The sequence below is a fragment of the Macaca fascicularis genome, chromosome 15 (genome assembly GCF_037993035.2).
Source record: "Macaca fascicularis isolate 582-1 chromosome 15, T2T-MFA8v1.1".
NCBI lineage: Eukaryota > Metazoa > Chordata > Mammalia > Primates > Cercopithecidae > Macaca > Macaca fascicularis.
Genome location: NC_088389.1, coordinates 20,048,555 through 20,065,166, shown reverse-complemented (window position 1 = coordinate 20,065,166; position 16,612 = coordinate 20,048,555). Strand labels below are relative to the sequence as shown.

Sequence of the window (16,612 nt, the reverse complement as noted above, 5' to 3'; positions counted from 1 at the left end):
ACAGAATTAGATTTGGAGATTTTGTGTCCTTCCTCCTTTTCCCTTTAGTTAATGCACAAGTGGAAAAAACAAAAACAAAAACAAACCCAAGACTGTCCAGAGGGGGCTACGGCGGGAAGAAGTCAGTTATTTTCATCTTAAAGAATCTGAGTTGAATATGGAGGGAAATGAGGGGCGGATGGGGGTGTCCCCGTTCGCTCCAACGAAATCGCTTGTTGGAGGATCATGGGGCGTGTGTCTGCGTGCGGAACTGGGAGGAAAACGCAGTCCCCAGTTTGGTGAATGGTGAAGCAGCAGTAGGCCGGTCGGTGGCGCGGATCTAAGATTTGCTGACGGCACTAGCACAGATGTGGCTCTCTGGAACTTCCATCCCTAATCTCCTACCACCCCGAAAAAAAAAGACAAAACCGAGTTCAGACCGGCTCCCCCCAAACCAAGCCGCTTCTATTTATCAAGTGGGGTCAACTTCCACTCGGAAGCACCTCGCGGGGCTCGGCTCCAGGGCACCTGGTGGCTGGGGAGCTGTATTGTTTTCCTGGGCACGCAGGTTCGGCGCCAGGTTTAGGATTGTGCAAAAAGAGAGTAGAAGGTACAGAGAGTTATTTCTGCTTTTTGCTGTTCAGCCGCCGTTTCCCCCAGCGAGATGGGCTGGAGGCTGAATTTCAAGCCTTGTTTAACCTCTACAAGAGACACCCTCCATTCAGCCATCTCACTTTCTCTCTGGCCTCCCTCTCTCTTTTTTTCCTTTCCGCTCCCTCCGTCCTTTCTCTCTATCTGTGTCTCTGTGTGTGTCCCTGTTTGTTTCCGTGCCCTCCTCTCCGACCTTGCCTGGGGCTCCTAGTCCTGGGAGAAACGGCATTCGGTGCGCCAGCCGTGGCTATGCGGCTGACTCTTTCGGGGCTCACGGGACTACGCTGGGGAAAGGGGGGACCTCCCCGGCCTCTTGGGGCCCAGCCCAGCCTTCCTAGGTCTGGCGTCCGCCCTTCTCTCCCCTACCGCACTGGCAGGAAAGAAATAGCCGCAGTGTGGGCCACGGGGCAGTTAGGACTGGAAAGCGGGGACCCTGGAGGGTGCGATCGTGGACGGTGTGCGGGCGTGGGTCTTGTGCGTGTGCGTGCAGCGTTCCGACCGCGGGGACACGAGCTTGTTTGTGGCAGTGTCCCACATCCAGTGGCCCAGTCACGCGGACCCCTTGCAAAGCCTCTTGCTCTGGGAACAGTCCCTCCAAGGCGCGGCGTCACCTTACTGAAGGGCGGCGAGCTGGGGGCCTAGTGGGGAGGGGGCGCCGTCGGGGCGGCCAGCGCTGGGCTTACAGCAGAGCCGCGGGCCGCGGGGTCGGAAAGTCCTTCCGGGGCGGGGCCGCAGCGGCCTCTTCCCGCAGCCCCTCAGGCCCGGCCCGTGTGGAACGGAAACCTCCCCCCACCCCGGGCGGCAATGCCAGCGGGCTGGGGGCGCGGGAACGGCGGCAGGAGCGGACGAGGGGCCTGGGCCGCGCACTTTGCGCCTGGGTTTGCGCGCCGCGGCCGCGGGAGTCCCGCGCGGACCGGCCGGACGCCCGGCCTCCCCCAGCCCCAGCTTTTTGTGTGTGTGTGCCTGGCGGCGTAATTACTGATTTGATTCCAATCCATTATTTAGACAATTGAACCTACAATCTCGTCTTTAGTAAAATGAGGCGAAGTCAGATTTGATTACAGGTTCAGTCCCAGCGACAAGAGCTCGAAACCCGATGGGTTAATAACAGATCACGAGTAAATTATTCATGATTTTACGAGCTCTTTAGCTCCATTGAATCGGCCTAATTGAGAGGAAAAAAAAAAAAAAAGGAGAGAGAAAGCCCGGGTCCTCCCCCTCCCCTCGGCCCCTCGCTCCTCCCCGGATCCGATCCTGGGGAATCTCGACCCGCCCCCGGCACTGGAGGCGGGAGTGAGGGGGTTCGGGGCGCCGGCCAAACCTGGGCCCCACGTCTGCCTCCCCCGCCGCCGCCCCCTGCCCTCGCCTCTGGCCGGCCTCGGCCTGGCTACTTAGGACCGACTCCTTTCCTTTTTTCTCCACTCCTCTTCTTTCCCCTTTTCACCACTCCCCCGCCAGTAACGGCTTCAGAAAAGGCCTCCCCGGCAGGGACCAGGTCTCCTGGAGCCTCGGGATTCAGCTCGGCCACCGGACCCTCGCCACAAGCTGCGCCTGTTTCCGGGACTCGCTTTCCCCTCCGCTCTCACTGTCTATTTCTTGCTGTCTTTGTAGCTGTCGCTCTCCCGTTCTCCCGGCTCCTTCGCTTTCTTTTCCTCTGTCTCTCCTCTCTTTTTCCTGGCTCTGTCCATCTTCCGTCCCTACCCCCTCTCTCTTTCTCTTCCTCCATTCTCCCTTTCTGTGTTTGTCTTTTCTCTCCTTTCTCTGCCCTTTCTGTCCCCCTCCCCCACACCACTACCCCACCTAGGCGGCACTCAGGGCAGGTCCCTTGGGCCCATGGGGGCGCCGGGGTCCCCACGGAGCTCATTAACAGCAGCCAGGCCCAGGCGGGGGCTCGGTGGAGGGATGGGCCCAAAGATACCCCGTAGGGAGGCCTGCCCCACCCCCAGTGGAGCTGGGGACTGGGGGAAAGAAAAGGGTTGCTCACCTCAGCGGGTTCCAAGCAGTTCTGGTGGATCAGGTTCAGAGGCATCCTCTGATCCCCTTTAAATTGCCGGACCCCCCGCTCTTCACTCTGGGCGTGCTCTCTGTGGGAATGCAGCCCCGGGGGTGAGGGTTCCTGAGTGCGGGTGGAAAGAGGCCCCTAGGAGGTGTAGCCCCTAGCTAACAGCTCCAAAGGCAGGGGCAAGACCTGTATCTTGCAAATTCTCTCTGCAAGGGACTGTTCCCTACCTGGGCAGGGGAAGGGGGAGGTCACCCGCAGAGTAAAAGTTCTTTGGAGGTAGTGTGGCCAGACAAAATGCAGGATCCCCAGTTAAATTTGAATTTTGGGTAAATAACAAATACATTTTTAGTGTAAGTGTTCCTGGCAATATTTGCATTTTGGAAAAATAACGAATAAATTTGAAATGTGTAGTATGTGTCCCGTGTAATATTTGAGTTTTAGGTAAATGACAATTTTTTAGCATAGCTGTGTCACCTGTAGTATTTGAATTTTAGGTAAACAACAAGTACATTTTTAGTATAGGCATGTCCTTTGCAATATTTAGGACGTGCTTACACTAAAACATTATTTATTATTTTTCTGAAATTTATATTTAACTGGGCAACCTGTATTTTCATTTACTAAATCTAGAGCTCTGTTATGGGTATGTAATAAGGACACAAGATACCTTCTCAGTTCCCCACTTTAGGCGGACTGAATGTACACCCCTTTTGAGGCTTGCCCCAAGGCAAGACCTTAAGTGTGGCATGGCTCTGGAGGTGAGGAGGGGACCTTGGGAGGGGTCCTGCAGGTCCCCATCAGCTGCCAAGTGGCTGAGCAATTTTCTGAGACCCAGGGTTTTACCCATATTCCCCACCCCCAATGCCAGCCAGACATTGGCAGCCTGGCCCCCATGAGGCCCCTTGTGGATAGGGACAGGCTCCCTCCTGCCTTCGTGGTGTAGTGGAAGAAAACAAGGAGAACTCCAGTGCTCAATCTAGGCTCAACACATCAAGATCAATCTAGCCTGTTACCGGTGGTGTGGCTGTGTGCAAGTTGCTTCATTTCCCTTAGCTTTAGTTTCCACATCTCTAAAATGGGAATAGCCACCTCTCTGAGCGGTAGTGATGTACAGTGACATTTGTAAAGCCAAACACACACCACAGGTGTCTACTATATGTTTATTTCTGCCTCGGACTTCCTTCGCCTTCCACTGCGGCACTCTCTGTGGACTGCGCAGATCTCTGAACTTCCCCGAGCCTAACTTGATCCATTTGTTCAACGGGGAAACCATCTTACAGGGTAGTGATGAGGATTAAACTGCAAAATGCAGTTTCCAACCTTTGGCCCAGTGCCCGAGGCCCGGGGTCTTTCAGTACTTTTGGATGTGGCAAAACGAGCGTGAGTCTCTGTCTCAGCAATTTCTAGATGCCAGTCCCAGGCACGGTAGGGGGAGACGGCGGAAAGCACTCATCCTTAGAGTGCCTTGGGAAACCGGAGGAGTGCAGGCCCAGAGACCTTGTCCTGCTGTGTCAGAAGTCAAGTGACTTCCCTTGCTAAGCCTCAGTTTCAACATCTGTAAAAATGGGAAAAATACTACCTGGTGCTCCTAGGATTGTTTTAAGTACCTAAAGAAAATGTGCCTGGAAAGCCCTTTAACACATCACCTGGAGTTCATTCAGCCATCAACAAGTCATAGCAGTTGTTGTTGCTGCTGCTGCTACTTTTGTTTTTATTATCATAACATAATGGCTCAGAATGATTTTTTGATTCTCCCAGAGCCGGGATTCAGTGCTGCAGTTCCTAGCAGAGTGATCCTGGGTGGATCACTCTCTCTGAGCCTCAGAGTGTCTCCATCTATAAAATGGGGGTAATGTCCCCAGTTCGTTGTGCCGCAGACATGCAGCAGGGTTAAGGATAGAAATGTTTGGCCGCGGGTGGGACGAGGGTGGATTTGGCATGGGGGGCGGGTCAAGAAGTTCACCCACCAGCTCTGTGTCTGCTCCCTAGCGCTAAGCTGCAACGAAAACGACGCAGAGCACCTGGACCGTGACCAGCCATACCCGAGCAGCCAGAAGACCAAGCGCATGCGCACGTCCTTCAAACACCACCAGCTTCGGACCATGAAGTCTTACTTTGCCATTAACCACAACCCCGACGCCAAGGACTTGAAGCAGCTCGCGCAAAAGACGGGCCTCACCAAGCGGGTCCTCCAGGTCAGCCAGGGCCAGGGGTGGGGGCATCTGTGACCACCGGGGACCGGGGTGGAACCCTGCACCCCCCGCCGTGGGCCTCGGAAGGACCTTCCACCATGTGTCTGCTTCTCTGTGTGTTTATCTTCCTCATTCTCTTTCTTCACCTCTCCAGCCTCTTTCTATCTGTATTTCAGTCTTTCTTCCTTACTTTGGCTTTTCTCTTTTTCAGTTTTTACCTCTCTGTTTTTCTGTTTGTGTATGGCTCCATCCTCTTTGTCTCCATACTCGGTCTCTTTTCTTTCTTGTAGACCATTCTTAGTTTCTGTTTGTTATTCAAGTGACACTCATTTTACACATGTTCATGTCATAAAAGATTCAAACATTTCAGATAAATCTAGAGGCCGCCCCACCCCATCCCAGGACGTCCACCCAAGGTGACTATCGTTAGCTCCTGCTTCTTGCTTCTCACCCACTCTAGTTTCTCTTCTCTTGCTGTCTGCCTCTGTCTCACTCCCCCCTCTCTCTTCCTTCAGGCATCTCTCTAGATTTATCTTCTGCCTCCCAGACTCTCCTGGAAGCAAGGTTTGGTGGTGGGGATGTATGTGGGCAGATTCCACGGGTGGGCAGGTGGGGGTGGGGCTGCCCAGAGGACATGGTGGGGTGGGGAGTGGCTGGGTGCCTGTGAAACTGAGCAGAACTGCACTTACATGTGTGGGTAACTTCTTAATAGAGAAGATCCAGAACTTTCACCAGATTTCCACACCCTCAGAGATGTTAAGAACCCTAGTCTGGAGGCACAGGAGGAGGTCTCAGGCTTCTGCATGACCCAAAGATGTGGCAGAGTCGTGAGCCACACCTCAAACCGTCAGCTCCTCCTTTTACTCATTTTAGGGCCTTAGGCAAGTCACTTGACTTTTTGTAGCCTGTTTCCTCATACATGAAATGGATACAATAAATTATGCAGCGGAGTTGTCCAAGGAGCCACTGAAATGACGTGCCTGTGGTGCGACCTGACGCTTGCTCAGTGGATGGTAGCCAATAATAGCATTAACTAGATTCATTAGCTGGTATGAATTCACTAGTATGAGCAATTATTCTGGTAGCTGGACCTCAGTTTCCCCATTCGTACAAAGAGAAGGCAAGACAATGCCTCCTCCCTTTATAGCAAGTTTAACCAATTTATTCTTCAGAACGTGTGGTTATAGTGCCAGCGACACACATTTTGAGGGTAGAAAACCGAGGGAGGAAGTAACTGGACAGTCTCACAACAGGAGGGAAGGTGGTGGGATTCGAGTCCAGGCCAGTCTGACCCACCCTCCAGCCCCAGGTCTCCGGGATTGAGGGCTGGGAGGTGACAGAGGGGGGATGACGAAGATGGAGGGCTGCGCAGCCGTCCTAAGACAGTTCTTGTGAGTTTGTCAGAAACTTAAAAAAAATTAAAAAAGAAAAAAAGGCCTTTTATGGGGCCGGTTGAGGCTGTGACGCGGCGCAACCGCAGCTGCAGCTGCGGGGGGAGCCAGGAGTTGGGGCCCCTAGGCTGCCGAGGCGCCCCCTTGCGCAGCGCTGCCCACGGGGAGCGGGCGACGGGCTTCTAGCGAGGGAGGACTGAGTGACGTAGCAGAGGGAGGGAGCGCCGGCCAATGGGATGCTGATGCGCCTCTCTGGGCCCGCCCCTCCCTCAGGGTCCGTTTTGCTTTCGAGTCCCACTGGCCTGGGCTCCTGGTGAAATGGAGGACATGGCTACACTCGCTGGGGTAGCAGGTCTCTCTCGTCTGTTTCCTTCGTTCTTTGCCTTCTTGGGGTTAGGTCAAGGACCCTCTTTGGCGCCCCCTCCCTTCAGCCGTGGGTGAGTTCGGACTGAGGACTTGGGGTTGCGCTGCCTTTTCTCTGGTTAGTAGGACCCTTCGTCCTTCCCCAATCCAGTTGCTCTGTGGCAGGGGTGTCCAATCTTTTGGCTTCCCTGGGCCACGTTGGAAGAAGAAGAATTGTTCTGGGCCACACATAAAATACACTAACATGAACGATAGTTGTTGAGCTAAAATAATAATAATAATAATAATATTTTAAGAAAGTTTACGAATTTGTGTCGGGCCACATTCAAAGCCCTCCTGGGCATAGACAAGCTTGCTCTATGGAGTGGCGCCAGGAGAGGGAGGGCAGTTCTACGAATTAATGCCTGAGCTGGGGATGGAACCGGGTTCAGGAAGAGCTGGGCTGGGTTCTCTGGCTGTGTGTCTTGGACAAATTAGTTACCCTCTCTGAGCCATAGATTTCTTATCTGTAGAAAGGGCACCATTAGGGCGCACACCTCTCTCGGTTATTCAGATTAAATGAAATGAAGAGTAAGTACCCATAGTTGAATCAGAATCTCCAGTGAGAGCCAGTCTTTGTTGGCCCTGGGGAGGCAGGAGGCTTGGTCACCTGACTTAGGAACAAATCAGATTTCCAGGAGAGGTACCTCTTATTCTTTCATCTGATGAAATATGTATTGGCACCAGGCCCTGGGAACACAGAGACGAACAAACCATGGTCCTGGCCCTGAGGAAATTCACCTGTTAGGTATAGAGACAGACCCATGTACAGTTTCCTCATGGTGTGATCTGTTGGGGCACCTACTGAGGGAGCCCAGAGGAAGGACCAACTACGCTGTGTGCCAGGCATCATGATCCCTCTTCCCCCACCATCCAGATGAGAACGTGGAGGCCCAAATGATCTCCACTTGCCCCAAATCACACTTTGCTACTTACCCGCAGAGCTGGATCAAAATCCAGGCCTGCCTGATCAATGGACATAGTTCTTTCTTCTTTGAGCCAATCTGGCAATGACTGTCTGAGTGTGAGTTTCATTTAGGGTCTGTATATTGGGGGTGAGGCATACGTGTAGCACTGTTCTCCGTTTTTCCCAGACCACATTTGCATAAATCCCAAATATTCCTTATTGCACATGGTGATGCAGCAGTTTACAAAGCATTATCTTTCCAGTCACGTGTCTACCTTACCTTAAGATTTTTCTGCCCATTTTACAGATGAGAAGCTTAAGACCTAGTAAGATGAGGTGATTTGCTGCTGATTACAGGAGCCAGGCATTGGCAGGGTAGGGCTTGCCCTCAGGTGCCCTGACTGCTGACGGGGAATCTGGGGAACATGGGATGGGAGCAGTTTTAGGTGAGGCAATTGGTAGTATGGCTTTGAAAGGTAACAGACTGGTTTTAATCCTCTCTGAACCTGATTCCTTATCTTTGAAATGGGGATGAGAAGGATACCTTACTGGTGGTTGCACAGAGTAAATAAGATGACGTACTGTGTAATTTGCAGAGTATAGAGTCAGGACCCAGGCATGCTGATCTCATTCACTCATTACGCAGTACAGTTCAGTCTCGTGCGCTCATGTACACGGTACAGTTCAGTCTGCAACCCTCTTTGCACACATTTTAAAAATGTGATTATCTTCATTTTGGAGATGATGAAACTGAGGTTCTGAGAGTCTAGAACCCTGGCCCCAAGTCTCACAGCTAGTCAGTCATGAAGCCAGGAGTCAAGTTCAGATTGGTCTGATTCCCAAGCTCTTTCCAATATTGCACATGGGGGGATTGTGACTTTTCTCCTATTGGATCTGGCTGCAGAGTGCAGCAGAACAGTGGGAGAGGAGGGAAGGCGTAGGTCACAGATGCCATGTCTTGGTAGGGAAGCAGAAACCTCTAGTAACGTGCTCATCACATAAAAGGTGCTCACATTTGCCATCAGCAGCAGCATGGCAGCCACAATACTCACTATCAGTGGGCGAGGTGACTAGGAGACAGAATGTCCACTTAGACGGAGGTCCTATAAGACTTTAAGCCTAACAAATGTATGGAGATCATTTCTCACCACATAGAAGTCGCTCTGCGTTGCTTTTCTTCCTTCCTGTGGAAGGGCCAGGGAGGCAGAATATTAAGATGCCCTAAGCTTGGGGAAGCGGGTGATGAGCTGATTGATTTGGGTGGGTGGAGGTCTCCGTAGGGGTTCCCTGGTATGCCTTTGGAAGAAAATACATTTTAACCACCAACAGTTTAAGATGGCACCAAAAGCCATCTTTCATGCTGGGTGCGGTGGCTCACGCCTGTAATCCTAGTACTTTGGGAGGCTGAAGTTGGCATATCACTTGAGTTCAGGCGTTCGAGACCAGCCTGGCCAACATGGTGAAACCCCGTTCCCTACTAAAAACACAAAAATTAGCCAGGCGTGGTGGCACACACCTGTAGTCCTAGCTACTCAGGAGGCTGAAGCAGGAGAATCACTTGAACAACCCGGGAGGTGGAGGTTGCAGTAAGCTGAGATTGTGCCACTGCACTCCAGCCTGGGCAACAAGACTCTGTCTCTAAGATAAATAAATAAATAGCATCTTTCAGGTGACTAGTTAGTTATAATTAACCTGTGTGAGAATTTAGAAGTTGAGAACTCTAGCTTTCCTCTGGCCACTCACCTGTTTGACAGATATGTTGACTGCCATGTGCCAGGCAGGCTGGAGGCACTGAGGATTCAGCGGGGAACAAGACAATGAACAAGACTGGCCAGGCATGGTGGCTCACGCCTGTCATCCCATTACTTTGGGAGGCCAAGGCAGGTGGATCACTTGAGGTCGGGAGTTCAAGACCAGCCTGGCCAACATGGTAAAACCCATCTCTACTAAAAATACAAAAATTAGCTGGGCACAGTGGCACGTGCCTGTAATCCCAGCTACTTGGGAGGCTGAGGCAGTAGGATCGCTTGAGCCCAGGAGGTAGAGGTTGCAGTGAGCCGAGATTGCACCATTGCACTCCAACCGGGGGTGACAAAGCAAGACTCTGTCAAAAAAAAAAAAAAAAAAAAAAAAGATGGTGAACAAGACCCCATTGGAACATCCACCCAGAGGGCATTGTGGAGCAAGGTGTGGGATAAACAATTGACAAGGTACTAAGATTAATCTCTGTGTTTTTCTTTTAAATGATTCTAAGATCATATAGGTTTGGGAAAGGCTCAAGGTTGACTATGTCTTTCTCTTGGAGATCAGAGCATGTTAGCATTAATACAGGCATTGAGAAATCTGGAACAGACTCAACTTTGTCTAATCTAACATTTCCCAAATTTTATTTGGCCATAGAATTCTTATTTAACTCTTGAAAAGAAATAAAATGGTGGACGTGCTAGGTAGGAAAAATGCAAGGGTACAACGAGAGACCTGACCTGCTGAAGGAGGTAGTCAGGGAAGGCTTCCCTGAGGAGGAGGTGTGGTTTATATCAGGGCAAATCACTTCATTACTTTGAACCTCCATTTCCCCACCTGTAAAGTCATCTTTTTCTTGCCTGTCCATCACCCAGGTCAGTGATGAGTGTCCAATCTAGTCCTGGATGGCCTAAGCTGTATGGAGTTTCACAGACGATTTGGCCTGAACCTCTCATTTCAAAGGAGAGGAAATCAAGAATCGGAAAGGTGGAGTGACTCTCCCAAGAACCACAGCAAAGTGGTTATAGGCCTGGGACTGGAACCAAGGGTTTCTGATGTCCAGTTCAGTGGTTATTACTTTTGGTTCTTTAAAGAAAATTTCTTTAAAAGTTTACAAAATTCCGGGCGTGGTGGCTCACGCCTGTAATCCCAGCACTTTGGGAGGCCGAGACGGGCGGATCACGAGGTCAGGAGATTGAGACCATCCTGGCTAACATGGTGAAACCCCGTCTCTACTAAAAAATACAAAAAAGTAGCCGGGCGAGGTGACGGGCGCCTGTAGTCCCAGCCACTCGGGAGGCTGAGGCAGGAGAATGGCGTAAACCCGGGAGGCGGAGCTTGCAGTAAGCTGAGATCTGGCCACTGCACTCCAGCCTGGGCGACAGAGCAAGACTCCGTCTCAAAAAAAAAAAAAAAAAAAAAAAAAAAAAGTTTACAAAATGCTAGAACTGCCATACCAACAGTTTAGAAAACTAGGAAAAACAGGAAAAAAAAAAAAAAAAAGAAAAAAAAAAAAGCCTTACCCTTCTAAGAGCACAGGAATCCAATAATTAAAGTGTGTAATTTAGAGGTTAAGTAGTGGCTAAGGGCATAGAACCAGTCTGTTGGAATTCACATCTCAATTCTGACTGTGCAGTAAGAGGCACACAGTCTCTACTCCTGCAAATTGGCAATAATATTCACACTACCTCATAGGGTCATTATAAGGACCAAATGAGTTAATGTGTAAAATGCTTAGGACTTTGCTTATAAAATGCCCTGTGCTGGCTGGGTGTGGTGTCTTCCGCCTGTAATCCCAGCACTTTGGGAGACAGAGGTGGGCAGATTGCTTGAGCCCAGGAGTTTGAGACCGGCATGGGCAACATAGTGATATTCCATCTCTACCAAAAAATATAAGAATTAGCCAGGAGTGATGGCATGTTCCCATAGTCCCAGCTACTCGGGAAGCTGAGGCAGGAGGTGGAGACTGCAGTGAGCTTTAATCGCACCACACTGCACTCCAGCCTGGGCAACAGAGTGAGACCCTGTCTCAAAAAAAGAAAAGGAAAGAGGCCAGGCGCGGTGGCTCACGCCTGTAATCCCAGCACTTTGAGAGGCTAAGGCAGGTGGATCACTTGAGGTCAGGAGTTCGAGACCAGCCTGGCCAACATGGAGAAACCCCACCTCTGCTAAAAATACAAAAATTATGCGGATGTGGTGGCACATGCCTGTAATCCCAGCTACTCAGGAGGCTGAGGCAGGAGAATCACTTGAGCTTGGGAGAGGGAGGTTGCAGTGAGGCAGATCGTGCCATCGAACTCTGGCCTGGGCAACAGAGCTAGACTCTGTCTGGGGGAAAAAAATAAAAAGGCCGGGTGCGGTGGCTCACACCTGTAATCCTAGCACTTTGGGAGGCCAAGGTGGGCAGATCACAAGGTCAGGGGATGGAGACCATCCTGGCTAATACAGTGAAACCTGTCTCTACTAAAAAATGTAAAAAATTAGCCGGGCTTGGTGGCTCATGCCTGTATTCCCACCGACTTGGGAGGCTGAGGCAGGAGAATAGGTTGAACCTGGGAGGCAAAGGTTGCAGTGAGCTGAGATCGTACTGTACTCCAGCCTGGGCGACAGAGCGAGACTTCATCTCAAAAAAAAAAAAAAAAAAAAAAAAAAGATGTCTGGTACTTCATGGGGAATAGTATTCATCATTATTATTTTCTTTATGAAGGGACAATACCAGAGGACATAATTTTTTTATCCTTTTTTTTTCACCTAACAGCCATCACAAGACATTTCCCCTGTGGTATCTTGGAGTGGCTGTGTCATGACTCCCACTTGCCGCATCTGAGTGGACACTTTGGATGCAGCCATTAGTTTGATGTTATTAAAAATGCCATGATGGGCATGAAGCTTTCATCTTTTGGCTGATTTCCTTAGCATCCCAGGTGGGGATTTGCTGGGGGCAAAATGGGTTTCCCACTGGCCCTCCTGGCTTTCTTGATGAAAGAATTCTGGGGAAGGAGGTTTGTGAGGCAAAACACAGCTTGCATGGCCAGGTAGTGCCTGGGAAGGGGGCAAGAAGCAACATGTGCTTCTTCATCTACCCAGGACTTATTGGAGGTCTACTGTGCACCAGGCTCGGGCACCCCTGGCCTGGTGTTAGTTGCGTCCTGATGGTTCTCTGTGTGAACTTGGCCTTGTTGTCCCAGACACACAGTCCAGAGAACTTGAGGCATGTGAAAAGAGAGGCCTGTCAGTTTCAGAAGATGGGTGGGTGGGGCAGATCGCACCCTGTTGCTTGTGGCTGCCTAAGAATCCCAGCTGGTCAGAACCCTGAGAGCCATATGATGTGGTCTAACCCTCTTGTTGTACAAGTGAGGAAACTGAGGCAGGTCCAGAGGTGAGGGACAAACCCGAGGTCACGTGGCAGTCCCAGGACTGGAAGCTGCTCTTTCCACTGCACCATAGTTGCTTCTCTGTTTATTCATTCATTTATTCACTCATTCACGGGCTTGCTACCTCCGTCAGGACCATGTGGCAGGGAGAGCATGGACTCTTTTAGGGCAAATGGTCCTAAGTCTCAGGTTGCCCTTTGTGTGACCTTTGGCAAGTGACTTCACCACTCTGACCCTCTCTGGTTTTTAAATCTATACAGTGAGGGCAGGCGCGGTGGCTCACGCCTGTAATCCCAGAACTTTGGGAGGCCGAGCTGGGCGGATCACCTGAGGTCAGGAGTTTGAGACCAGCCTGGCTAACATGGTGAAACTCCGTCTCTACTTAAAATACAAAAAGTTAGCCGGGCATGGTGGCAGGTGCCTGTAATCCCAGCTACTTGGGAGGCTGAGGCAGGAGAATCGCTTGAACTCGGGAGGTGGAGATTGCAGTGAGCCGAGATCACACCACTGCACTCCAGCTTGGGGATGACAGAGCAAGACTCCATCTCAAAAAAAAAAAAAAAAAAAAAAAAAGAAAAAACAAAATTAGTCAGGTGTGGTGGCGGGCACCTGTAATCCCAGCTACTCGGGAGACTGAGGCAGGAGAGAATCACTTGAACCTGGGAGGCAGAGGTTGAAATGAGCCGAGATCGCGCCACTGCACTCCAGCCTGGGTGACAGAGCAAGACTCTGTCTCAAACAATAATAATAATAATAACAGTAAATAAATAAATCTGTAAAATGAGAATAATAATAATCAAACCCACCTACTTGGCTTTTCATGGGAATAACCTGTCACAGTGCATGCTGGAGGGTGGCATGGGGCCTGGCACGTAGTAAAAGGTACATACATGTCAGCCATTCCTATGACTACATATTACTGATTCTTAATCCCTGCCAGTGTCTGCCATGTGCCGGGGGATATGAAGATAGCATAGACAGGGTCCCTGCCCCCATCCACCTCTCAGGAGTGGGCTTTTTGAAATACCTGGGAGAGAATTCTAGTGAAGCCCTGCCTTAACACGAAGAACAAACCCCACACAACCCCAGAGCAGACTGGCTTTTAATCAAGTTGTTGAATTTTCGTCCACCAGATTCCCAGCGCCTCAGCTCTGGAAAGCAGAGAAGGCAGTTGTGGACGATGGTGTCATTGTTTACAAGCCCACTGTTAGGGGCAACAGCCTGAGAAATAGCAAACAGCCAGCAACCAACCGGGTCCAGCCCTGCCTGAGGTCTTGCAGCCCGGGATGGATGAGCAAATGAGCATGCAGCAAAGCACCCTCCACCCTCGACCCAGGCTCCCCGCTCCAGCTACTGCTCAGAGAGTCAGATGCACAGAGCACAGGCTGCTCACGGGTCACACGCACACAGGCCAGGACAGTGGCAAAGCGGCGGCACGAAGCATGACTCTGGGGAAGTCACTTCCTCCCTCTGAGAGCCTCTGGGAGCTTTCCCCATCCATTTTCTTCATCAGCTCTTCCTTAGGCCACCAGGACACAGTCTCTCCCCTACAGATTTCTGCTGGCCGGGAAAGGGAAGGATCCCCCGACCCCAGGGAGAGCATGTCGAGGGTGGTCTGAGAAGCACTGTACTTACTTGCCAGCCCCCAGAAGGGGTGACGGGCTTTCTTTGGGCAGAGAGCCAGGGAAAATGTGCCTTCTTCCTGGGAAGATCCAGCGCTGAGGAGGGAGCTTGGCTTCGCCACTTCACAGGGTCTGGATCTCCCACTTTACTCCAAGATTCTCGTGGATGTGCTTTTAATTGAGCCCAAATTGTGTTAGACCACCAGAAACGGGGATTGGAGGCCACAGGCCCCTGCAGCCGGGGTGGTCCCAAGGGGTGGGTGGGGCCAGGAGTCAGCCCTCCCTCTCCTGCCAGAGACACTGGGAAGACAAGGCAGATGCAGGACATCTGGAAATGCGCAACTGGACACCCCAGAATCTGCAGAGTGCCCTGAGGCCCTTTGTTTTATGGGGAGGCTTCTGGCGAGTGTTTTCCTCACGCAAAGGGAAGTGAAGGGGCCCTGTCTTTCGGGCCTTTTTCCTTGGAAGGTTCAACACCCCCCCCCCAACAGTGGCCTGGATTTCCTAAGCCCCTCCCAAAGTACTGCGTGGACCTCTGGGTACAGCGGCTCTCTGTGTTTGTGCTGTTAGATGGGTGGTTGTACTTGGGTACTGGCTGTGTAGATGAATTTCTTTTTTCTTTTTCTATTTTTGAGATGGAGTCTTGCTCTGTGGCCCAGGCTGGAGTGCAGTGGCGTGATCTCGGCTCACTGCATCCTCCGCCTCCCGGGTTCAAGCAGTTCTTCTGTCTCAGCCTCCCAAGTAGCTGAGATTACAGGAGCGCACCATCACGCCCAGCTAATTTTTAATATTTTTTAGTAGAGATGGGCTTTCACCATGTTGGCCAGGCTGGTCTCGAACTCCTGATCTCAAGTGATCCACCTGCCTCGGCCTCCCAAAGTGCTGGGATTACAGGCTTGAGCCACCATGCCGGGCCTTAGATGAATTTCAGTGTGTCTTCCTGAATGCATACAGGCATGTGTGCAGAGATATGGGAGTGGACGCGTGTGTGTCTGTGCCCAAGGAAAAATGAAAGTAATCCCATGTTCTCTCACTGACATTCTTTTCGCACCGAGCTCAGCCCCAGCACCGAGCCCTGCCGCACGTCCCTCATAAGCCGGTACGGGATGCAGCAGGTCAGGAGAGAGACTCTGTGGGTTTCAACTTCCCTGGCCTCGCTTTAATTTGGCTGCTGTTCCCACGCTGCCTACCTCCACCCACCTCCACCCTGAGACCTGGGACCCGGTGGCCCAGGGTACCTGGTGGCTTCTCCAACTGATGATGGGGAATAGGTTCTGTGTCTTTCACTTCCTCTTAGTAACTCATTATTATTGCCTGATTCTCATGTGTTCTTTATCCCATTCCCAGACTTACTGACCACGAAACATTTAAAACATTTTACCAACAAGAACTTGTGGGGTTTATTGTCTGCTGAAAGGCAACTGCCAAAAAAGGAAAAAGAAAAAAAAAAAAAAAGGAATGTCTCAAACAACCATTAGGAAAAGGATCAAGATTTGTCTGGTGTGTGTGTTTGCTGTGTCTGATAGAAATGCAACTCGAGGCACACATTTAATTTTAAGTTTTAAATGTTCTAGTAGCCTCCTTGAAGAAATGAAGAGAGACAAGTAAAATAAATTTTAATAATGGATTTTGTTTAACTCAGTATAGCCAAACTATTATCATTTCGACATGTAATCAATATAAAAATTATTGCGATATTCTACCTGCTTTTTTTTTTTCATATTCGGCCGCCAGATAGGTTGTGTGTTTTCACCTGCAGACTGGTTGAATTTGGTCTAATGCCATTTTAAGTGCTCAGCCACCATACGTGACTCGTGGCTGTGACATTCAGGAGTAAAGCTCAGCTCTGGAACCTCCTATCAGAAAGAGAAGCCCAGCCATAGCCCATTAGATAAAGTGAAATTTTTGTTTTATTTTATGAAGAGCAAAATATGGGTTAGGTGCAGTGGCTCACACTTGTAATCCCAACCCTTTAGGAGGCTGAGGCAGGAGGATCGCTTGAAACCTGGAGTTTGAGACCAACCTGGGCAACGTTGCAAGACCCTGTCTCTACAAAAAATAAATTAAAAAGTTAGCGGAGCCGGTGATGCTCACCTGTATAGCCCAGCTACCCGGGAGGCTGAGGCGGGAGGATCGTTTGAGCCCGGGAGTTTGAAGCTGCAGTGAGCTGAGACTGTGTCACTGCACTTCAGTACGGGAGACAGAGCCAGACCCTGTCTCCAAACAGAAACAAAAACAAAAAAACCCAAAAAGCAAAACATCGCCAGCCTGACTTTTTGGATCCTCTTCGCAAAAGGCAGATTAGTGTCCCCAGAGGCAGCAGAGCTCTGAGTGAAGCAGTCGGGGGTA

The 16,612-nt window shown here is 50.7% G+C and overlaps 1 protein-coding gene across 5 annotated transcripts in view; it reads left to right on the top strand.

Annotated features, from left to right (window-relative positions):
• Window positions 1-16,612, top strand: part of LHX2 (LIM homeobox 2) — a 34,861-nt gene that overhangs the window by 17,321 nt on the left and 928 nt on the right. For 2 of the 5 annotated variants that reach the window (XM_074016588.1, XM_074016587.1), the window contains exons 4-5: window positions 4,622-4,827; window positions 5,340-5,388. In XM_074016588.1, coding sequence (XP_073872689.1) covers window positions 4,622-4,827; window positions 5,340-5,351 — 218 coding nt within the window. In that variant the 3' untranslated portion in view covers window positions 5,352-5,388. Of the gene's footprint in view, window positions 1-4,621; window positions 4,828-5,194; window positions 5,241-5,339; window positions 5,389-16,612 lie in introns of all 5 variants that reach the window. The other 3 variants (XM_045373794.2, XM_005580813.4, XM_045373793.2) reach the window with 2 other exon arrangements.